This window comes from Passer montanus, unplaced genomic scaffold, assembly GCF_014805655.1.
Source record: "Passer montanus isolate IOZ18808 unplaced genomic scaffold, ASM1480565v1 scaffold177, whole genome shotgun sequence".
Classification (NCBI taxonomy): Eukaryota; Metazoa; Chordata; class Aves; order Passeriformes; family Passeridae; genus Passer; species Passer montanus.
In genome coordinates this window covers 103,483-125,584 of record NW_024365048.1, presented here as the reverse complement: position 1 = coordinate 125,584, position 22,102 = coordinate 103,483, and the positions used below count along the sequence as shown (strand labels likewise).

The following is a 22,102-nucleotide window of genomic DNA, read 5'->3' as shown; positions in this document are numbered from 1 at the left end:
GGCCAGGTGGGGCTGGGGCTTTGATGCCGTGGTGCCCCCGTGTCACTGTGCCCTGGTCTTGGTCCCCAGGAGATCCCTTCCAGCCCCTTCCGCATCAAGGTGGACCCATCCCACGACGCCAGCAAGGTCAAAGCTGAGGGACCTGGGCTCAGCCGGACAGGTGAGGAGCCAGTGGGGTGGGGTGGGCTGGGGGACAGGGGTGGGGGTGGTGGGTGCTGTGAGGCAGGTACTGGGAGTGCCGTGGGTCCCACTGGGACACTGGGGGGCAGGGGTGGAGGTGGGGACCCCCACCCACTTCTGGGTGCTGTGGGGCATGGACTGTGGGTCCCGTGGGTGCTGTGGGTCCTGCAGTGACTTGATGACGTGTGCAGGGGGGGAGGTGGGGACCCCCACCCACTTCTGGGTGCTGGGGGGCAGGGACTGTGGGTCCCGTGTGTCCCGTGGGTCCTGCAGTGACTTGATGACGTGTGCAGGGGTGGAGGTGGGGACCCCCACCCACTTCTGGGTGCTGGGGGGCAGGGACTGTGGGGCCCGTGTGTCCCGTGGGTCCTGCAGTGACTTGATGACGTGTGCAGGGGTGGAGGTGGGGACCCCCACCCACTTCCGCGTGCAGACGCGGGGCGCGGGGAAGGCCCCCCTGGACGTGCGGTTCGTGGGCTCGGGGCCTGGCCCAGCTGTTGCCGACTTCGAGGTCATCGACAATCACGACTATTCCTACACTGTCAAGTACACCCCGCTGCAGCAGGTGCGTGCTGGGGGCACCTGGACCCCGGGGAACACCCCATGGAGGCACCTCACCCAGTCCGGGCACCCCAGCCCACAGGGTCACCCCGTGGGGGGATGTCCAGCACAGAGGGGCTCCCCGGCCCATGGGGCACCCAAGAGAGTCCCCCTCACTTACATCCCACCCCCTGGGCTCCCCCAGGGAGACCCACCCATGCAGCCCAGTGTACAGGGGCGCCCCATGGGCACCTCCTCCCCACAGGCACCCCCAGCTCCTGGGCAATGCACCCCTATGAACAACCCCCTATCACCATGGACACCCCACCTCTGTGGGCACCCCCTTGGGGCAGCTGCAGCCCCACATGTGTACCTGTCAACCCAGGGCACCCCCAGGTCCACAGATTCCCCCATCCCTGGGAATTTACCCTCCCCAGCAGCCACGGGTGACCCCCAGCCCCGCTCAGCCTTATGGCTGTGTGTCCCCTGGCACCCCTCGGAGTCCCCCAGCACTGTCCCGTGGGTGTCTGCCCTCTGCCCCACGTCTGGGTGCTGTGTGGGGGTCCCCTGCCAGCACCCTGAAGTGGAGTTGTTCCTGCAGGGCCCTCTGTCTGTGGTGGTCACCTATGGGGGGGACCCCATCCCCAAGAGCCCCTTCCCCGTCACCGTGGCCCCCCCCCTGCAGCTGGGCAAGGTCAAGGTGCAGGGGCTCAACAGCAGTGAGTGGCAGCACTGGGGAATGGTGGGGGGCACCGAGGGAGGGGAGCACCCTGCATGTGGTGTGCAGTGGGGGCGGGCCCTGGAAGGGACAATTGAGCATTGGGGGCACTGTGGGGAAAGAGACCTTGGAGGGGATCCCTGGGTGACAGGATCAGTCTGGGGGGAACTCTGAATGAGAGGGCACTCTGGGGGAGGGCACTCTTGAGCCTGGGGTTCAGCATGGGGTGAGGGCACATGAGGGCACGGACACTGCATGTAGGGGTACCTGGGTGGGGGATAGACACCCTGGTTATGGGGTGCAGCTTGGGGGCCCCGAGGGTGGGTTGGGGGCACCCTAATAGGAGAGGTTTGGGACCACCTGTGCATGGGAGTAACCAGGATGTGGGGGACAGATATGGGTGGGAGCATGGAACACACACACTGTGGGGAAGCAATACCCTGGATGTGGGAGACACCCTTGGTGGAGGTGACACACCCTGGGACAGGCACACACGCTCTGCCCTGGATCTGGGGGACACATCTGGGTATGGGGTTCTTCCATAGGTCTGGGGGCACTCCAGGGTGTGGAGTGCCCCTCTGACCACCCACTCCCCTGCAGAGGCAGAGGTGGGGCAGGTGCAGGAGTTCCACGTGGAGGCCCAGGGTGCCGGAGGCCAGGGGCAACTGGAGGTGAAGGTGACGGGCCCCTCGCGGCGCCCCGTGCCCTGCACAGTGGGACCTGCACCCCCTGGGGGCCCCCACCCCGTCACCTTCACACCCTCCGAGGAGGGGCCCCACCGTGTCGAGGTCACCTACGATGGGCACCCGGTTCCAGGCAGCCCCTTCCCTGTGGAGGCTCTGCTGCCCCCTGACCCCTCCAAGGTGAGCATGGCACACACGTGTGCAACAGGGACACGTGTGTCCCAGCCCCTGTGTGTCCCTCTGCCCTCCTGACCCCCACGTGCTGCTCACAAACCCCAAATGTGCCTATACCCCCATAACCCCTGCATGTCCCCCCTGAGCCCCACGTGTTCCTGTGTGTGCAGGTGGTGGCCTCGGGGCTGGGGCTGCAGGGCAGTCACACACGGGTCCACTGACCCCCCACCTGGCCCTGTGTCCCCCTTGTCCCCTACGTGTCCCTCTGTCCCCTTGACCTCTACCTGTCCCTTGTCCCTCTTGACCTCCACCTGTCCCTGTGTTCCCCCTGACCCCCATGTGTCCCTGTGCCTGCAGGTGGTGGCCTCGGGGCCAGGGCTGAAGGGCGGCCGTGTCGGGGTCCCAGCCCCCTTCTCCATTGCCACGCAGGGCGCGGGCAGTGGGGGGCTGGGGCTGACAGTGGAGGGGCCCTGCGAGGCCAAGATCGAGTGCCAGGACAACGGGGACGGCTCCTGCGCCGTGTCCTACCTGCCCACGGCGCCCGGAGAGTACCACATCAACATCCTCTTCGCTGGGCGCCACATCCCGGGCAGCCCCTTCACGGCCGCGGTCACGGCGCCCTTCGACCCGGCCAAAGTGACGGCCTCGGGGCCGGGGCTGGAGCGCGGCCGCGCGGGCGAGGCGGCCGTGTTCTCCGTGGACTGCTCACAGGCCGGCGAGGCCGAGCTCACCATCGAGATCCGCTCCGAGGCCGGCGTCAAGGCCGAGGTGCTGGTGCAGAACAACCGCGACGGCACCTACGCCATCACCTACACCCCAGCCTGTGCCGGCGCCTACACCATCACCATCAACTACGGCGGCCTCCCGGTGCCCAACTGCCCCGTGCGCGTCACTGTCGACCCAGCCGTGGACACCAGCAGCGTCAAGGTCTACGGCAAAGGCGTGGAGCCGCGAGGTGAGGGAGCAGGGGCTGCTCACCATGGCACCCCCTTCCCTTGGGCGGGGATCTCCTCCTCCCCAGCAGCATCCCATCCCTGTGGGCATCTCTTCCTCCTGGGTAGCCCCGTGGACACCACCACAGGCATCTCCCCTCTAGGAGCATCCCTGTGGGCACCCCATCCCTGGGGCTATCCCGTCTCTGGATATCCCCACTCCCAGGCATTCCAACCCCATGGGCATTCCAACCCCATGGGCACCCCATGGACAGCTCTTCTCGTGTGGGGGATTTCTGGGCACCCTATGGACATCCCTCTGTGGGCACCTCCCCCTTGCATGGACAACCCTGTGGCTATGGACACTCCCATGGTCACCAACATCTCCTCCCCATGGGCATCCCCTCTAATGGGGGCTGTCCTGGGCACCCCATGGGCATCTCTCCTTCCCCTATCCCCCTTGCCACCACCACTACTCAGGGGTCCCTGTGGTTTTCCCCTCATTTCTGGGGGGACATTCGGGGGGTGCAGGGAGGGTGGGGTGGGACCCCAAAGGTGTGCCAGATTCCCCTTGAAGCCCCTGCCTGTGCTGAGGGGGCCATGGGCTCTCAGAGGGTGCTGTAAGGCACCCTTAGGGGAGCTCTGGGCCCCCTTGACCACCCTGTACCCCTCAGGGGTGCTGCGTGAGGTGGGCACTGAGTTCACGGTGGATGCACGGGCACTGGCCCCCACCGGGGGACCCCACGTCCGGGCACGGGTGCTGAACCCCTCAGGGACCCCCATCGACACCTTCGTCACTGACCTCGGCGATGGCACCTACCGCGTGGAGTACACACCCTTCGAGGAGGGTGAGGGACCCCCACAACCCCCCTGGGAGCCCCAACACCCCCAGAGACCCCCAGACCCTCTTGGAGAACACAGACATCCCCAGGGGAATCCCAAATCCCTAGGGGCCCCCAACCCCCTGGGAACCTCCAGAGACCATGACGTCCCCAGGCACTCTGCTCCTACACCAGACTCCAACTTCCCCCCAGACCCCAAGTCCTGGCCAGGCATCCTCCATTCCTCATGAGGGACCTTCAGAGAGGGACCTTCCCATACCATGCCCAAGTGGGGACCTCCTTCAATTCCTGCTGGATCCCCAAAACCAGGAACCCTCAAGACCCCTGAGACACCCCCAAATCCCAACCAGGGACTCCCAGCCTCCCCCAAAAACCTCATGCACGGATCCCCAAAACCCCCAAGACCTTTCAAACCCCACTGAGGGATCCCCAAAATCCCCTGAGAATCCCCACCCCAGAGAGCCCTGGTGCCCCCTCCATGGGCAGCATGTGATGGTGTCCCTGTTGCAGGCCTGCACCTGGTGGAGGTGACATATGACGACGTGGCAGTCCCCAAGAGCCCGTTCCGTGTGGGGGTGGCCGAGGGCTGTGACCCCACACGCGTGCGGGCTCACGGCCCTGGCCTGGAGGGCGGCCTGGTGGGCACGGCCAACCACTTCACTGTGGAGACCAGGTGGGCACCGACCCCCAGCCTCAATCCAGCCCTGCTCCCCAAAGACCCCAACCCTGCCCTCAAAATCCCCTGCCCTAGCCGTATTCCACACCCACCGACCCCTCATGCTGTCCGTGTTGGGGGGTGTGGGGTGGGCATGGCTCCCTGCTTCAGTGTGGAGACCAGGTGGGCACCAACCCTGAGTCCCTCCATTCCCACACCCATGGATTCCTCCCCAGAGATGTCCCCTCCATCCCAAGCCACCATCTCCATCACCTATCGTGGAAGTGCTACCACTATCCTCTGGCACCCGTGCCCTTCATGTGCATGTCCCACCTCATCCCATGTCACCAGCCTGCCACCTCCATCCTGTGCCACCACTCTGGCATCTTTACGTTCTACCACAGAGGTCCCACACCCAACCTCTTGCATCCTCTACCACCTGTGTCCTTTTCCATGGATGTGCCACCTCTATCCCATGCCACCAAACAGGCATCTCCACCCCCTGCTATGAAAGTGCCATCTCCATCCCCTGTCACCAGGATATCATCTCTGTCCCCTTGCCATGGAGATGCCACCTCTGCCAGGGAGGTGGCACCTCCCTCCCCCTGCCAGGGAGGTGGCACCTCCATCTCCTCACCATGGCAGTTGTTCCCCCTGGCCCTGCCATGCCTGTGTCCCCTCTCTGAGTGGTGGCGTGTCCCCAGGGGCGCGGGCACTGGGGGGCTGGGCCTGGCCATCGAGGGTCCCTCAGAGGCGAAGATGTCCTGCAAGGACAACAAGGACGGGAGCTGCGCAGTGGAGTACGTCCCCTTCACGCCTGGTGACTACGACGTCAACATCACCTTCGGCGGCCACCCCATCCCCGGTGCGGGCAGACACGGGACGGGGGGTGGGGGGAGATGTCCTGGCTGTCATCCGTTGGTCACAGGGCTTCACTGTGGTGATGCCACCCATGGTGGCCCCACAGCCAAGTTGTCCCCTGCCTGTGCTGTCCCCATGGCCATGGCTTTGGCAGCCCCATGGCCACACTGACCGATGGTCGTGTTGTCCTTATGGCTCACGCTGACACCGTGGCCACACTGACCTTATGACACACTGGCCCCAAAAAGAGTCCATGCACATGATGGACATGCCAGCTGTATGGCCACACTGTCCCTGTGCCCCTGTTGACCTCATGGCCATGTTGACCTTGTCCTCATGCTGACCCCATTCCCACACTGACCCCATTCCCACACTGATCCCACACTCACACTGGCACTGGCCACACTGCCCCTGTCCCCACCTGCCCCATGCTGACCCCCTCTCTCCACACAGGGAGCCCATTCCGGGTGCGAGTGCGGGACGCTGTGGACGCCTCAAAGGTGACGTGCTCAGGGCCAGGGCTGGGCCCCAGTGTCCGTGCCCGGCTGCCCCAGAGCTTCACCGTGGACGTCAGTGCCGCGGGACGTGCAGCCCTTGAGGTGACGCTGCTGGGGCCCACTGGTACGTGGGGACATGGGGGGCAGGGGGGGCCTGTGTCTCGTGGGGTGTGCTGACCTCTGGGGTGTCCTGCCTCTGAAATGTCCTACTGTGTAGGATGTCCTGGCCCTTGGATGCCCTGGTCTATGGAGAGTCCTGTCCCCTGGGGTGTCCTGACTCCTGGGTTGTCTAGCACCATGGATGCTCTGTTCCACAGGGTGTCCTGCCTCAAAGTGCCCCCTGTTATATAGGGTGTCCTACCTGTGGACATCCTGCTCCATAGAGTGTCCTACCCCACAGGACATCCAGCCCCATGGATGCCCTTCTTCACAGGCTGTCCAACTCCATGGGGTGCCCTCCTCATGGATACTCAGATCCACCCAGGGAGGTTGTGCCCTACATGCTGCTCTATTCCCCCCATGTCCTCCCGTCCCACACATCTCCCTGCCTGACATGTCCCACTGCCCCACAGGGCTGCCGGAGCCAGTGGAGATCCGAGACAATGGTGATGGCACCCACAAGGTCACCTACACCCCAGCCACTGACGGGCCCTACACCGTGTCTGTCAAGTATGGGGGGCAGGAGGTGCCACGCAGGTGAGACCCCACCTCAGGTGGGCACAGGGGATCCCCCACACAGCCTGGAGGTCCCGGCAGCCTCCTGACTCCCTGCTTCCCCCAGCCCCTTCAAGGTGACGGCGCTGCCCACCCATGATGCCAGCAAGGTGCGGGCGAGCGGCCCCGGGCTGAGTGCGGGAGGGATCCCTGCCAGCCTCCCTGTGGAATTCACCATTGACGCCCGCGACGCTGGCGAGGGACTGCTCACGGTGCAGATTCTGGTCAGTGTGTGAGGGGGAAACATGGGGGAGTGGGGGGGTTGTGGGGGGCACACTGAGGATGGGCTGCTCACAGTCCAGATCCTGGTCAGTGCAGGGGGGAGTCATGGGGTGCTGAGTCCCACAGGATGCCCCTTTCCCCACATCCTGGTGTGCTGAGTCCCACAGGGTGCCCTTTCCCCCACATCCCGGGGTGCTGAGCCCCACAGGGTGCTCCCAGCACCGAGCACTGATGGGGGTTGCCTGCAGGACCCCGAGGGACAGCCCAAGAAGGCATCAATCCGGGACAACGGGGACGGCACCTACACAGTGTCCTACGTGCCCGACGTGCCGGGGCGCTACACCAGCACTGTCAAGTACGGGGGCGACGAGATCCCTGCATCGCCCTTCCGGGTCCTCGCCGTGCCTTCTGGCGATGCCAGCAAGTGCCTCGTCACAGGTGGGGCTGTCCCCCAGTGTCCTTATGCTGACCTATGCCATCCCCTTGCTGGCCTCTGGCATCCCCTTGCTGACCCACAGCATCCCCTCACTGCCCCATGATGTCCCTCGCTGCCCCACCGCATCCCTCCCTGCCCCACAGCGTCCCTTCTGCCCCACAGCATCCCCTCCTGCCCCACAACATCCATATGCTGACCCACAGTGTCCCCCTGCTGCCCCACGGCACCCACCCCGACACCCCTGCCTTACCCCCACACCCCATGGCTGCCCCCAGCACACCCACTGCCCCACTGCTGCCCCTCAGCACCCCTCCCACCAGCCCAGACCTGCCCCGCGGCGCAGTGGGGATGAGCGGGTGCCCCCAAGACAGGATGTTCCGGCCCCCCCGGAGCCCCCCGGCCCCCTCGGCACCCCTGGCCCCCCAACCAGCCCCCCAACGCCTTCTCACCGCTCTCCCTGGTCTTTCTTGCAGTATCCATTGGGGGCCATGGACTGGGTAAGTGGTGCCGGGGGGGCAGTTGGGGGGCTGGGAGGAGGCAGTTGGGGGATAGGTTTGGAGTCCCCCCATGGCCCTGACCCCACCCTCCCCCGCAGGTACCTGCCTGGGCCCCACAATTCAGATCGGGGAGGAGACGGTGATCACGGTGGACGCAAAGGCAGCGGGACAGGGCAAGGTCACCTGCAAGGTGTCAACGCCTGATGGTGCTGAGCTGGACGTGGATGTGGTGGAAAACCACGACGGCACTTTTGACATCTTCTACACTGCACCTGAGCCTGGCAAATACGTCATCACCATCCGCTTTGGTGGGGAGCATGTTCCTAACAGCCCCTTCCATGTCATGGTGAGTGGGACACTGCGGGGGGCATTGTGAGTCTGGGGGGGTTGTGATGAGCACCATGGGTCAGACTTTGGGAGGCTGTGGTGTGGGCAACATAGAACTGGGAGACCATGGTAGGTGCCATGGGGCAGAGAGCTGGGACTGTGATGGGCGCTGTGGGGTCAGGTGGTCATGGTGGGTGCTGTGCGACAGACACGTGGGGCCATGGGGTTGGGAAATAGTGGTGGATCCAAGAGGCAAAGAGTTGAGGGCACAACAGACAGCATGGGACTGATTTTGAACACCACAGTGAAAGTATGATGGGGTTGGAACATTGTGGTAGGCACCAACAGACAGAGGACTGGGGCTATGGTTGACACCAAGGGACAGAGAGTTGAGTCAGTCAGCGTGGAGTTGCAAGAGCACAATGGGCACTGCAGGATTGGGTGACCATGATGGGAGTTATGGAACTGGGGGACCATGGCGGGGCAGTGTTGGGACAATGGTGGCCATCATGGAGCTGAGAGAGTTGGGAGACCACTGTGGGCACTGTGGGGCTGGATGACCATGGTGGGCACAGTGGGGCCAGGGTTGAGGTGTTGGGAATTAGGATCATGGTGGACACCATGGGGTTCGAAGGTCATGAGGATCAGCACAGGGCTGGGAGCCCACCTTGGGTGTCCTCATGTCCCCTCTATGGCCACCCTGGGGCTGGGAGCCCACCATGAGGTTCTCACCCTCCCTCTCTGCCCCATGATCAGGCCACAGAGGAGCCCCCAGCCACCGCCGAGAACCTCCGGCCCTTTAACCTCGTCATTCCCTTCACGGTGCAGAAGGGTGAGATCACAGGTACAGCACAGGGTTGTGGGGATGGGGGCCACCCTTCAGGCACCAGCCCCCCTCTTGTGCCCCTACTGACAAAATGCCCCCAGGTGAGGTGCGGATGCCGTCGGGGAAGACAGCGCGGCCCAACATCACCGACAACAAGGACGGGACGGTGACAGTGCACTATGCCCCCTCCGAGAAGGGGCTGCACGAGATGGACATTCGCTATGATGGCAACCACATCCCCGGTGAGCCACTGGGGACACTGGGAGCCACTGGGAGGTGGCTGAGGAAGGTTGATACAACCATGCCCTGTCTGGGCTCCTGTGGGTCAGGCACATGCCATGGTGTGGAATGTCTCTGTAGGGTCCATGGCTGGTCACCCTTGTGTTGGAGTGTCCCCATGGGTCTCTAACCATTGTCCCTTGTGTCCTCAGGGAGTCCCCTCCAGTTCTATGTGGATGCCATCAACCCACGCCATGTCAGTGCCTATGGGCCTGGGCTGAGCCATGGCATGGTCAACAAGCCATGCACATTCACCATTGTCACCAAAGATGCTGGCGAGGGTGAGTGATGGCCAAGGGGGCCTGGGAGGTCAGGGGGATACCCCAGCGCCATCAGGAGGGACCGGAGACCTCTGTTGCCTCCTGACACCCCTTGTCCAGTGCCTTCTGACAACCCCTGTGCCTGCAGGTGGGCTGTCGCTAGCGGTCGAAGGTCCCTCCAAGGCGGAGATCACCTGCCAGGACAACAAGGACGGGACATGCACCGTGTCCTACCTGCCCACAGCCCCTGGCGACTACAGCATCATCGTGCGCTTTGATGACAAACACATCCCGGGCAGCCCCTTCACTGCCAAGATCACTGGTGAGACAGGCTGGGGGCACAGCGCACAGGGGGGTCTGGGGGAGTTCTGGGGGTTCTTGGGGGCTCCACGTGGCCATGGGGGCACCTAGTTGGCCATGGAGACATCTACAGAGTCACCTGCGAGGCTGTGGGGGCACTTGTATGACCTGTGGATCATGAAGACCATGACATGGTCATGGGGACACCCATGGGGTAATGGGCACACTTGCCCCATGGCCATTGGGACAGCTGTGGTGTCTCTTGTCCATCCCTGGCCACCAGGATCCCCCCTTCCATGGCCTTGGGATTGCCTGAAACCTTGGAGACCCTAACCCATGGCCATGGGGTTGTCATAGAGCTTTGAGTACCCCATCACAGGGCCATGTAGACCTTGTGGGGACTCTATCCATGGCCTTGAGGAGGCTATTCCACATCTTTGGGCAACCCCTGATTCTGAGGACCCTCACCACATGTCCATTGGCACCTTGTGGGGCTTTGGGAATATCATTCTATCACCACTGGGATCCTGTTCATCTTGTTGTGCACCTTTGGCTGATGTCCCTGCTGATGGCATCTCTGCAGGGGATGACTCCATGCGCACGTCCCAGCTCAACGTGGGCACCTCAACTGATGTGTCACTGAAGATTGCAGAGACAGACCTGAGCCTGTTGGCGGCCACCATCCGTGCACCCTCGGGCAACGAGGAGCCATGTCTGCTCAAGCGGCTGCCCAACCGCCACATCGGTGTGCAGGGACACGGGGACACCATGGGGACACAGGGACATGCAGATGTGGGCACAGGAGAACTGGCACAAGGGCACATGAGAGGAGGATGTGGGACCTGGGAACTTGTCGGGACAGGGAACAGTGGGGCTATGGGGTCACAGGGATGGGTGGCCCTGTGGCATTGCATCAGCAGGGGTTGGTGGCCATAGTCAGGGGACTTGGATGGTGACCAGGGGCTGATGGAGGTGGCCAGGGGCTGGTGGCAGTGGCTAGGGGATGGGGATGGTACATGGGTGGTGGCCAAGTCTGCTGGTGGTGTGTGACTGCTGTGTCCTCCCCAGGCATCTCATTCACACCCAAGGAGGTGGGCGAGCACGTGGTGAGTGTGCGGAAGAGTGGGCAGCATGTCACCAACAGCCCCTTCAAGATCCTGGTGGGACAGTCAGAGATTGGTGATGCTGGCCGGGTCAAGGTGTGGGGACAAGGGCTTCTGGAGGGCCACACCTTTGAGGTGGCTGAGTTCATCGTGGACACACGCAGCGCTGGTGAGGACATGGTGGGGAGGGGGTAGCCATGGCTAAGGGCAGGATGGGGTGATGGCCATGACCATGAGTAGGTTGTGGCCACCCAAGGATGAGGTGGTGGCAATGGTTATTGCTGTGGTGTACTAAGGCCACATGTGATGGTGGCCAAAGCTACATGTGGTCAGGAAGGGGTGGTGGTGAAGGTCATGGTCAAGGCAGGAGATGGTCCCTGTGGCTGGGGTTGGATGGTGGCTGGGGTTGGATGGTGGCTGTGGTGGTGATGTGGCCATAGCCAGGATGATTTGAGGACCATGGCCATGATACAGATTTGAGGGCATGGCCATGGCCAGGACGGGGGTGATGACTGGGATTGGGTGGTGACCATGGACAGTTTGGGCTTGTGGCCTTGGTGTGACTGTGACCAGGACAGGGACAGCCTCCATGGGACACCTCTGATATATCCCCATGGCCACCCAGGTTACGGTGGGCTGGGCCTGTCCATTGAGGGCCCCAGCAAGGTGGACATTAACTGTGAGGACATGGAAGATGGCACCTGCAAAGTCACCTACTGCCCCACCGAGCCCGGCAACTACATCATCAACATCAAGTTTGCTGACAAACATGTCCCAGGTGGGGCTGGGGGAAACATGGGGGACGGAGAGTTGTGGTGGGGAGGGGTTCTAGGACCCCCAGGGGGTGACGGGTCCCTGAGGTAACTGTGTCCCACAGGGAGCCCCTTCACGGTGAAGGTGACGGGTGAGGGGCGGATAAAGGAGAGCATCACACGCCGGCGGCAGGCGCCCTCCATCGCCACTGTTGGCAGCACCTGTGACCTCAACCTTAAGATCCCAGGTAGGGTTGGCTTTCCTTCTCTTCCTCCTTCTCCTCCTCCTTCTTCTTGTTCTCCTACCTCCTCCTCCTCCCACCCTCCCTCCTTCTCCTTCTCCTCCCCTTTTCCTCCTCTTCCTCTTTCTTGTCCTCTTCTCATCTTTTATCCTCCATCATCCTCCTCTTTTCCTCCTCTTCTTCTCCCTTCTCCAACCTAATCTTCTTCCTCCTCCTGCTCTGTGGGCCATGGGGATGGAGACACATCTCAGCCACTCCAGATCTGATTTCTCCTTGCTTTCTCTTTCTCTCCCCTCCCATGCGTCTATGTCCATGTCTGTGTTTCTCTGTGTGCTGTGCCTGTGTCCTTGCATCCACTGTGCATGCCACCATGCACTGACACCTCCATCCACATGTCTGTGTGTCCATTCACACCTATCCACATGTCCATCTCTGGCTTCATCCCCCCTTGGCTCCACCCCTCCCTGCACCATTCTCTACTTCCAACGATGTGACCACTCACATCTCCACCCATCGTGATTCCATCATCCCTGTGTCCATCCTCGTCTCCATCCCTGCATGTCTCCACTCATCCACATCTCCTTCCATCACTACATCCATCCCGCTGTCCATTCATCCCCACGTCTATCCATATCCTCCTGTGTCCCAATCACCCCTCTGTTCCCCCTCCATGTGTCCGCGCTGTCCCTGTGTCCCCGCGGGGTGTTCCCCAGGGAACTGGTTCCAGATGGTGTCGGCGCAGGAGCGGCTGACGCGCACGTTCACGCGCAGCAGCCACACGTACACACGCACGGAGCGCACTGAGATCAGCAAGACGCGCGGCGGTGAGACCACGCGCGAGGTGCACGTGGAGGAATCGACCCGCGTGGGCGGCGCCTTCCCCCGCGCCCCCCCGGAGCCCTTCGGGGCCTTCGGGGCCTTCGGGACCCGCGAGGGCATCGGCGCCTTCGCAGCCCCTGCGCGCGCACACGAGGGTGCGTCCTGCACCGGGGCGGTTCGGGGCGTGTGCATGGGGGCGTGCAGCAAAGTGGGATTGCTCAAGAGCTGCGTGTGCATGAGGGGCGAGCATGCACCAGGGCTGGGCGTGCAGGGCACCGTGCTTGCACGAGGGGCGGGTGGGCATGAGGGGAGAGTGCAGGGAAGTGTGTTTGCATGAGGACTGGGTGCACCAGAGCAACAGTGTGTGTTTGCACAGAGCTGTGCTTGCACAAGGGCTGGGTGCACGTGAGGCCTGGGGGTGTGTGCTTGCACAAGGGCTGGGTGTGCAGGGATGTGGGCTTGCATGAGAGCTGGGCACACTTGCCATGGGAGTGCCCTTGCACACGGCTGTGTGTGCTCACACAAGGGCCCACCTGTGTGTGCCCAGGACACACCTGGGACACACTCCCTGGTACATGCGTGGGGGCTGCTGTGCTGATGGGGGGTGCCCTTCACGCGGGGATGTGTGCAGAGGTGGGGGCAACTCTGGCTCTTTGCACAGGCAGGTGCACACCCTGCTTACAGGGTGTGTGTGCTCAGCCCAGAGGGCTGTGGGTCCCCTCAGCATGGGTGTGCAGTCCCACAAGGGTGTGTGCATGTGTGTGCACACGTGTGTGTGAATGTGTGTGTGTGCACGCTGGCAAGGGTACGTGTCCTGTGCATGAGGGGGCACACTTGTGGGGTGGGGTGCACCCAGTGGGGGGGTGTACGTGGGCTCTGGTGGGTGTTGGGACAGCAGGGCACACTGGTGGCAGGGTGGTGGGATGACAGTGACAAGGGTGCCCTGGTGGTGGGGTAGCAGAGTGTTAGTGTGCCAGGGAGCCCTTGGGACGATGGTGAGAAGGTGATGGGACAATGGGGTGTCCCAGTGCTCTGGTATCAGAGTGACAGGATGTTGGGGTGACAGGATGCCACAGTGCCCCAGTGACAGGATGCAGGGGTGCTGTGGTGCCAGGGTAATGGCTTGATGGGGGACAGGATGCCACGGTGACAGGATGACAGGGTGCCCCAGTGACAGGTGCTGGGGTGCCATAGTGACATGGTGATATGGAAATGGGGTGCAGAGGGGCTGGGATGCAGGGGTACCCGGGTTACAGGATGATGGAGTGATGTGGTGACAAGGTGCCCTGGTGACAGGATGACAGGGTGCCATATAGTGATGGGGTGCTGGGGTGCCATAGTGGCGCAGTGGTGGTGTGACAATGGGGTGGTGTTGGGGTGCCCAGGTGCTGCAGGGTGACATGGTGTGTGCCTGCAGCTGAGGCAGTGGTGCAGGAGCTGGGATGCCGTGGCAATAGGGAGCTGGGGTGCCGCTGGGGTGCCGCTGGGGTGCCGCTGGTGTTGGGTGCCCAGCGTGACGTGGTGCGTGCCCGCAGGCGAGGCGTCAGCGCAGGAGCTGTCGGCGCAGGTGCTGAGCCCGTCGGGGCAGCGGCGCGAGGCCGAGGTGGTGCCGGGGGGCGCGGGGGTGTACAGCGTGCGCTTCGTGCCCCAGGAGACAGGCGCCCACACCGTCAGCGTCAAGTTCCGCGGGCAGCACGTGCCCGGGAGCCCCTTCCAGTTCACCGTGGGGCCCCTGGGCGAGGGCGGCGCCCACAAGGTGCGCGCAGGGGGCACCGGGCTGCAGCGCGCCGTGGCCGGCACGCCAGGTACGTGGGTCTGGGGGAGGATGGGGGCCTGGGGGCTCTGGGGGCCATGGGAATGGGGGTGTGGTGGGGATGTGGGGGCAATGAGGGATGGGTGCTCTTGGGGGATGTGTGTGGGGTCTGGGTGCTGTTACGGGTGTGGGTGGCAATGGGGTAGGTGCTATGTGTGGGTGGGGTGTTGGTGAAATTTGGGGGCTCTGGGTGCTGTGATGGAGGATTTGGGTACAGCTGGGTGTGGGGGAAATGCAGGGGTGTCATAGGTGCTCTGTGTTTTGTGGGGGGATGTGGGTTCTTTGGAGGGGTCTGGGTGCCATGGGTGGGTGGGTGCAGGTCTGTGCTGGGTGTCGCCACCCTGGGGTGCCATTGAGGGCCAGGGTGACACCGGTGACCCCCCCAGCTGAGTTCAGCATCTGGACGCGTGAGGCGGGCGCGGGGGGACTCTCCATTGCTGTCGAGGGCCCCAGCAAGGCCGAGATCTCCTTTGAGGACCGCAAGGATGGCTCCTGTGGCGTCTCCTACCTGGTGCAGGAGCCAGGTGAGGGGGGGCTGTGCCCCAACACCCCCAACCACCCCACCCACCCCTAACATCCCCAGGGTGCTCAGCCTGGGGCTGGGGCCACAGGACCATCATGTGAGGAGGAGCCCACATGCAAATGTATCCCCAGTTAAGGGTGTGCCCACGGGAGGATGTCCCCAAATAAAGGTGTCTCTCTGCACAGCTGTCCCCAAGGGAGGGTGTCTCTGTGCATGGGTGTCCCCACATAACAGTGTTCCCAAGGGAAGGTGTCCCTGTGTGGGGGCTCCCTGCCTGACTGTCCCCTGTCCCCCAGGTGACTACGAGGTGTCCATCAAGTTCAACGAGGAGCACATCCCTGACAGCCCCTTCATCGTCCCTGTCGCCTCCCACTCTGATGATGCCCGACGCCTCACTGTCACCAGCCTGCAGGTACTGGGGACAGCCCCTGTGAAACCCTAGGGCACCCGTGGGCCCACAGATGCCCTCTGGGTCCCCGGGTCACTCTTGGGCTGCTCTGAGCCCCTATTGCACTCTTGGGATGCCCACTGGGTGCCACCTTTGGGTTTCCTGTGGCACCCTTGGACCCTCTCCTTCCCTCATGTCATTCTTGGGGCCACCTCTCTCTCCCTCATGTCACCCCTAGACCACTTTTATGTCCCTCTGTGCCAGCCTTGGGACCCTCTCTGGTGCCAGTCTCACATCCCTTGTGTCACATTGCACCTCTGTGTCACTCTTGGGCCCCGTGGTTCCCCCTGCCCCACTGCCCCCCTGCCGTGTCCCCCCATTCCCTGGGGTGAACCAGCTGGCATCATTCATGATGTCCCCCTGTCCCCCCTGTCCCTGATGCCGCTGTGGTGTCCCCACAGGAGACAGTGGCAGTGAACCAGCCAGCGTCCTTCGCGGTGCAGCTGAACGGGGCGCGCGGTGTCATTGATGCCAAAGTGCACACGCCAGCAGGGGTGGTGGAGGAGTGCTACGTGTCCGAGCTGGACAGCGGTGAGGGGACGCGGGGACACCGCGGGGACACTGCGGGGACACCGGGTCTGCAGATGTGGGGTGGTGGGCACAGGGTGCAGGACATGGGGACATGTGATGTGGGGACATGGGGCTTGAGAGCATGGGGACATGGGGTACGGGGACAGAGTGACACAGGGACACAGGACGTGGTGACATGATGGCATCCTCCAGACTAGTACACACTGGGGTTCTTGCGTGGGGTGTGGAGACACAGGGATGTGGGGACACGGGACACGGGGGTATGGGGACATGTCTGTGTCCCCCTGACATGCACTGGGGTTCCTGCTGTGCAAGAACAGGGGTGTGGGGACACGGGCACACAGGGACACGGTGACATGTCTGTGTCCCCCAGATCGGTACGCCCTGGGGTTCCTGCCGCGTGAGAACGGAGTCCACTCCATCGACCTGCGCTTCAATGGGCGCCACGTGCCCGGGAGCCCCTTCAACATCCGCGTGGGCGAGCAGAGCCAGGCTGGGGACCCCGGGCTCGTCACTGCCTTTGGGCCGGGCCTCGAGGGTGGCCGCACAGGTGACACTGCTGTGGAGACAGGGACAGGGCTGTGGGAGGGGTGGGGAGAGACACGGCCATGAAATGGTGATGGGGACAGAGCCACGATGGAGATGTGGCCATGACGTTGCCATGATGGGAACATGGCCAAGGGTGGTGACCACAATGGTGTCCTGGTGTCTCCCTCGTGATGCCATCCCCATGTCCATGTCCCAGGGGTGCCCTCAGAGTTCCTGGTGAAGACAGCCAATGCAGGGGCAGGAGCACTGGCTGTCACCATTGATGGCCCTTCCAAAGTGGAGCTGGACTGTACTGAGGTCCCTGAGGGACACCGCGTCACCTACACCCCGATGGCCCCTGGCAACTACCTCATCTCCATCAAGTATGGGGGCCCCCACCACATCGTGGGGAGCCCTTTCAAGGCCAAGGTCACTGGTATGAACTGGGGGGACATGGGGGTGGGAGGGGACATGGGTATTGGGAGGGACATCATGGGCAGGGAGGAACATGGAACTAGCAGGGACACAGGAACTGAGGGGGACATGGGGACATCATGGGCAGCCCCCTCAAAGTCAGGGTCACTGCTACAGATGGGGTGGGGGCAGACATGGGGATGGGGGGCATGGATAAGGGAGACTGGGGGAGGAGAACACAGGAGTCCCCAGTGTGGGGTGACAAGGGGTCAATGATGGGCATGATGGAGGGTTGCAGGAGGGCCACCCTGCAGGACCCCAGGGTGACGTGAGGAGGGGGGTCCTGGGGGTGACGTGGTGTAGGAGCCCCAGGATGACATGATGGGGGTCCCAGGGGGAGGGGGGTTGCCCCAAAAGATGTCCCCCAGCACGGTGTGATGGGGGTGTCCCTTGGTGGGGGCTGACCGTGTCCCTGGTACTCCCCAGGCCCACGGCTGTCGGGCGGGCACAGTCTGCACGAGACCTCAACAGTGCTGGTGGAGCCGGTGGTGAGGGCGGGCTCGCGGGGCCCCCCCGCCTTTGGGGGGGTCACCAAGGCCCCGTCGGACGCTGGGCAGGTGGTGGCCCGGGGACCAGGGCTGGCAGCCGCCCGCCTAGGCCACAAGAACCACTTCACCGTGGACTGCAGCAAGGCTGGTGAGGGACGCTGGGGGTCCTGGGGTTGGGGCGCCTGGGAGGGGGCATGGGGCTGGAAGGGCAGGTGGGGGCTCAGCAGAACGGTCTGGGGCTCCTAAAGGAGTCCTGTGAGGGCTTGGAGGAGAGGTGGTGGGGCTGTGGGGTGTTCAGAGGGTTCTGGGGAGCCTTCAGAAAGGATGGGGTGGGTTAAAGGTGGGCCTGGGGGGCCCTGGGAGGGGATGGGGTGGGTGAGTGGGAGAGTCTGGTGGAGGGTCTGGGATGCAGGGGGGAAGTTCGGGGCGACCCTGGGGTGTGAAGCTCAGGGCTCACCCTGCCTGTGTCCCCCCAGGCACAAACATGCTGCTGGTGGGGGTGCACGGTCCCAAGGCGCCGTGCGAGGAGGTGCACGTGAAGCACGAGGGGAACCGCGTGTACACGGTGACCTACAGCGTGCGGGAGCGCGGCGAGTACGTGCTGCTGCTGCGCTGGGGCGACCGCGACGTCCCGGGGAGCCCCTTCCGAGTGACCGCGGCCTGAGAGCCCGGCACGCAGGGCTCGCGGGCCCGGCAATAAAGCACTGGGACAGGAGCGTGGTCCGAGTGATGACTGGGGGCTGGGGACGGGCCAGGGCCGGGGACACGGGACACCGTGTCTGGGGTGTTCTGAGCACGACACAGCTGTGGGGTGTGCAGAACAGCACAGAAGGGTCTGGGGTGGCCCTGGGTGTCCGGGGCAGGATGGTGGGGCCTGGGGGGTCCAGAGCAGGACATCCTGGTCCTGGGGTGTGGCGGGGATTCTGTGGGCTGCAGGACGGGATCGTGAGGCCCCGGAGCGAGATGGTGGGGTCTGGAACAGAGCACTGGAGGTGGCCTGGGAGGGTCTGGAGCAGAGTGCCCGAGTCCCGAGGGGGTCCAAGGGGATTCCATGGCAAACAGTGGTATCCTGGGGGCCCGGGACGGTTCAGGGGGATTCCATGGCAAGCAGAGGTATCCTGGGGAGCCCGGGGGGGTCCAAGGGGATTCCATGGCACATAGTGGTATCCTGGGGGCCTGGGGGTTCAGGGGTCCCGGTGCCTGCGGGGCCGGTGCCGTCCGGTAGGGGGCGCTGTGCAGGGGAAGAGCCCCGCGTCCCCTCAAGGGCACGGCACTCTGCGCATGCGCGCGGGGCGGGGCCGGCGGCAGGGGGTGGGACGAGAGCACAGAAAGGCGTGGCCAGGGGGCGAGGCTCCTCCCACGGCGGTGGGCGGGGCCCGCGCGTTGCCGGGCAGCGGCGGGCGGGGCGCTCCGGGAGCGGCGGCGGAACCCGGAAGCGGCGGCGGGTTCCGGTCGGTCCCGGCCGGTCCCGAGCCCCACAGCCGCTCCCGGCGGCGCTTCCGCACCTCGCCGGCTCCGGCACCGCTTTCCCAGGGTCCCTGTCCCGGCGGGTTCCGTTCCCAGCGGGCCCCGGGCATGGCGGGCCGCGGGAAGCTGATCGCGGTGATGGGCGACGAGGACACGGTGACCGGGTTTCTGCTGGGCGGCATCGGGGAGCTGGACAAGCACCGGCGGCCCAACTTCCTGGTGGTGGAGAAGGAAACAAGCCTGGCGGAGATCGAGGAGACGTTCCGGTGTGTGGAAGGCGGCCGGGGGACTCGGGCGGCCTGCGGGGCCCGGGGCCAGCCAGGGTCGGGGTGCCTGCGGGGCCCCCGCGGCTCGTGGGAGTGCCCAGGGGGTCTCGCAGGGGCACCAGGCGGGCTCTGGGGGTCGCAGGGCTCCTGGAGGGAGGGAGAGGGCTGGCAGGAGCCTCGGCAGGGTGCCGGGGTGCCGGGGCCCCGCGGCGGGCGCTCCGTGCCCCCTCACTCGCCCTTTTTCCCCTTGGCAGGGGTTTCCTGGCGCGGGAGGACGTGGGCATGATCCTGATCTCGCAGGCGCTGGCGGAGCAGATCCGGCCGGCGGTCGCAGCCCATGCCCGGGCGCTGCCCGCGGTGCTCGAGATCCCCTCCAAGGACCACCCCTACGACCCGGCCCGGGACTCGGTGCTGCGCCGCGCCCGGGGGCTCTTCGCCCCCGATGAGCTGCGATAGAGCCCCCCGGACCCCCCGCCCCTCCCCACAAAATCCCCCTCTAAGCTCCCCCAAGCAGTTCCCCCATCCCCCCGTGTGTGCAAGGCCCCGCGGCACGCCCAAACTGCCCCCAGTGCCCGTGGCCTCTGCACCCCACCACGGCCCACGAGCACCCTCAGACAGCCCTCGGCACCCTCCCAGCCACCCCAAACAGTCCTCCACCACTCCCACAACTTCTTCACACTCGAAGACCTGTGGTAGCCCTCCCTGGTACCCCAAAACAGCCCCAAGCACCCGTTGGGGTCATAAACCAGGCCTGGGGGGTCTCCACCCCAGGGAAACCCACCCAGGGGCCCCCAGCCCACCTGGGGCAGTTGTGTCCCATGCCTGGGGGTCTCCACCCCAAGAAGTCCCCAGCCCATCCCAGGCTGCTTCTGGGGGGTCCCTGGCATTCCCAGGGTGTCCTTCGGGTGGTGGGGGGCTGTGGTTGCCCCCTGGGTCTGAGGGTGACACGGGGAACCTGGTGTGTCTCTGAGGGTGCCTGGGGCTGCCACGAGGGCCCTGAGGGTGACCCGTGACTGTGTCTCAGCTATGTCCCGTGATGGGGAAGTGCCACCACTGTATCCTGCTGAATCCTGCCAGGTCCTGCCTGTAGGCAGGGAGGGACACCGTGGGGGAGGAAAGGAACACCCCAAGGACACTGGGAGTTGTCTCTGTGACCTTGTCACCGTTCCCCCAGCTCCTCCCCAGCCTCCTCAGCCCAGCAGAACCTGGGGGGTGGTTATTTATTACCCTCCCCCAGTGCCCGTGTCATTTGTGTCCTCCATGTGTCTCCCTGCCAGTGTCCCCAACATGTGCTGACACCACTCACTGTCTGCTCTGCTCTGCTCTGTGGGGTGCTCTGAGGGATGGGGGGAAGACAGAAATGGGGGGGACTTGGACATGTGGCCCAGGGACAGAGACGTGGAGGGCTCAGGGCACAGGAACACCCTGAGAGCCCCCCATAACCCCCACCCTTGGGGGGACAGCAGGGGAGAGCCCCCCGTGCCACACGGGGCCTGGGGGCTCTGTCCACCCAGCCCTGCCCCCATGTTTCTGTTCCCAGCCTCCTTGTCCCCATGGCCCCCCCACCTCCTCAGCAGCCCCTGTGTGCCCCTGCAGACAGGGTGACACCTGGAGGGGCGTTTGAGGGGGAACCCACATCTCTGTGGGCCTGGGTGGTGGCCGTGCTGGGGACATGCTGTGGGCAAGGGTGGGCACGGGTGGGCATGGACACAGTTGTCACAGGTGTGCCACACACAGGTGTCTCACACACAGGTGTCTCACACACAGGTGTCTCACACATACCACACACACACACATTTATCACACACGGAATCCCAGAACAGTGTGGGTGGGAGGGGCCCTCTGGTGATGATCCAGCTCAGCTCCTGCCCAGGCAGGGTCGCCTTGAGCAGGTGACACTTGTCCAGGTGGGTTAGGATGTCTCCATGGAGGGACACCCCTCACCCTGCTGGGCAGCTCTCCCAGGGCTTGGCCTTTCCCTGGTGGAGGGAAGATGTTCCTCATGCTGAGCTGGGACTGTTGGAGCTCAGGGCCTGACTCCTCGTCCTGTCGCTGGCAGGATGAGGCTGGGTCTGACACCATCCTCATAACCTGGGGAGGTCTGGGGTTGGTGGGATCCCCCCTCAGATACTTGTATGGATTGGTGCAATCCCCTCGGGTGAGGGATTAGTGTGGACATGTGAGCAGCAGTCCAAAGCTCCACGTGGACTCAGGAGCCCTGGCAGCCCATCAGGCACACAGCGGGGCTTTGCCAGGAGCAGGGGAGATCGAAATGGCTCCAGGCTGTGCAGGTGACCCAGAGCCTGGTGGCTGGGGCAGCCAAATGGGACGTGAAGCAGCAGGACGTGGCGTAGCAGCTCAAGGAGTAGCATTTGTAGAAGGGCATAGCCACCCTCCTGACTCTTGAGGTGTGCTCTCCTCAGGTGGGGATTGTTTTTTTCACTTGTCCAACTTGATTAGACCCAGCAGTAGTTCACACACTGACAAAAGCCATAGCTGCAGGAGTGGGGAGAAGCAGACAGAGCTCCCCTAGAAGCACCGGGCTGCAGGGAGTGTCTGAGCCTACTGTTGCTGCTGGAGGACAGTGGAAACATCACTGCATGTGGTGTGAACAGGTGGGGGATCTTACAGAGGAGGTGGGGAGGCTGAGGATTATCAAGGACTGCCAAGGAGAAACAGACTGGTGGAGTTGCACCCTTCCATCC

The 22,102-nt window shown here is 64.1% G+C and overlaps 2 protein-coding genes across 3 annotated transcripts in view; both read left to right on the top strand.

The window, feature by feature from the left end:
* The window catches only part of FLNC (filamin C), a 29,301-nt gene extending 10,922 nt beyond the window's left edge, over window positions 1-18,379 (top strand). Inside the window, exons 17-47 of one of the 2 annotated variants that reach the window (XM_039704519.1) lie at window positions 70-160; window positions 576-745; window positions 1,322-1,439; window positions 2,039-2,301; window positions 2,653-3,250; window positions 3,902-4,075; window positions 4,580-4,742; window positions 5,429-5,589; window positions 6,039-6,206; window positions 6,655-6,778; window positions 6,864-7,020; window positions 7,267-7,456; window positions 7,928-7,951; window positions 8,050-8,297; window positions 9,035-9,122; window positions 9,206-9,346; window positions 9,536-9,664; window positions 9,792-9,965; window positions 10,527-10,688; window positions 11,012-11,215; window positions 11,672-11,824; window positions 11,924-12,046; window positions 12,754-13,014; window positions 14,395-14,664; window positions 15,059-15,196; window positions 15,492-15,607; window positions 16,045-16,174; window positions 16,548-16,724; window positions 16,920-17,138; window positions 17,603-17,812; window positions 18,141-18,379. In XM_039704519.1, the coding sequence (XP_039560453.1) occupies window positions 70-160; window positions 576-745; window positions 1,322-1,439; window positions 2,039-2,301; window positions 2,653-3,250; window positions 3,902-4,075; window positions 4,580-4,742; window positions 5,429-5,589; window positions 6,039-6,206; window positions 6,655-6,778; window positions 6,864-7,020; window positions 7,267-7,456; window positions 7,928-7,951; window positions 8,050-8,297; window positions 9,035-9,122; window positions 9,206-9,346; window positions 9,536-9,664; window positions 9,792-9,965; window positions 10,527-10,688; window positions 11,012-11,215; window positions 11,672-11,824; window positions 11,924-12,046; window positions 12,754-13,014; window positions 14,395-14,664; window positions 15,059-15,196; window positions 15,492-15,607; window positions 16,045-16,174; window positions 16,548-16,724; window positions 16,920-17,138; window positions 17,603-17,812; window positions 18,141-18,328 (5,532 nt within the window). In that variant the 3' untranslated portion in view covers window positions 18,329-18,379. The remainder of the gene's footprint in view (window positions 1-69; window positions 161-575; window positions 746-1,321; window positions 1,440-2,038; window positions 2,302-2,652; window positions 3,251-3,901; window positions 4,076-4,579; window positions 4,743-5,428; window positions 5,590-6,038; window positions 6,207-6,654; window positions 6,779-6,863; window positions 7,021-7,266; window positions 7,457-7,927; window positions 7,952-8,049; window positions 8,298-9,034; window positions 9,123-9,205; window positions 9,347-9,535; window positions 9,665-9,791; window positions 9,966-10,526; window positions 10,689-11,011; window positions 11,216-11,671; window positions 11,825-11,923; window positions 12,047-12,753; window positions 13,015-14,394; window positions 14,665-15,058; window positions 15,197-15,491; window positions 15,608-16,044; window positions 16,175-16,547; window positions 16,725-16,919; window positions 17,139-17,602; window positions 17,813-18,140) is intronic. The other variant, XM_039704520.1, reaches the window with a different exon arrangement.
* A 678-nt stretch (window positions 18,380-19,057) lies between these two features.
* On the top strand, window positions 19,058-20,702 carry ATP6V1F (ATPase H+ transporting V1 subunit F). The gene is made up of 2 exons (XM_039704540.1): window positions 19,058-19,397; window positions 19,652-20,702. The coding sequence occupies exons 1-2, from the start codon at window positions 19,240-19,242 to the stop codon at window positions 19,851-19,853; spliced, it is 360 nt and encodes a 119-aa protein (XP_039560474.1). The 5' UTR covers window positions 19,058-19,239; the 3' UTR covers window positions 19,854-20,702.
* The last annotated feature ends 1,400 nt before the right edge of the window (window positions 20,703-22,102 follow it).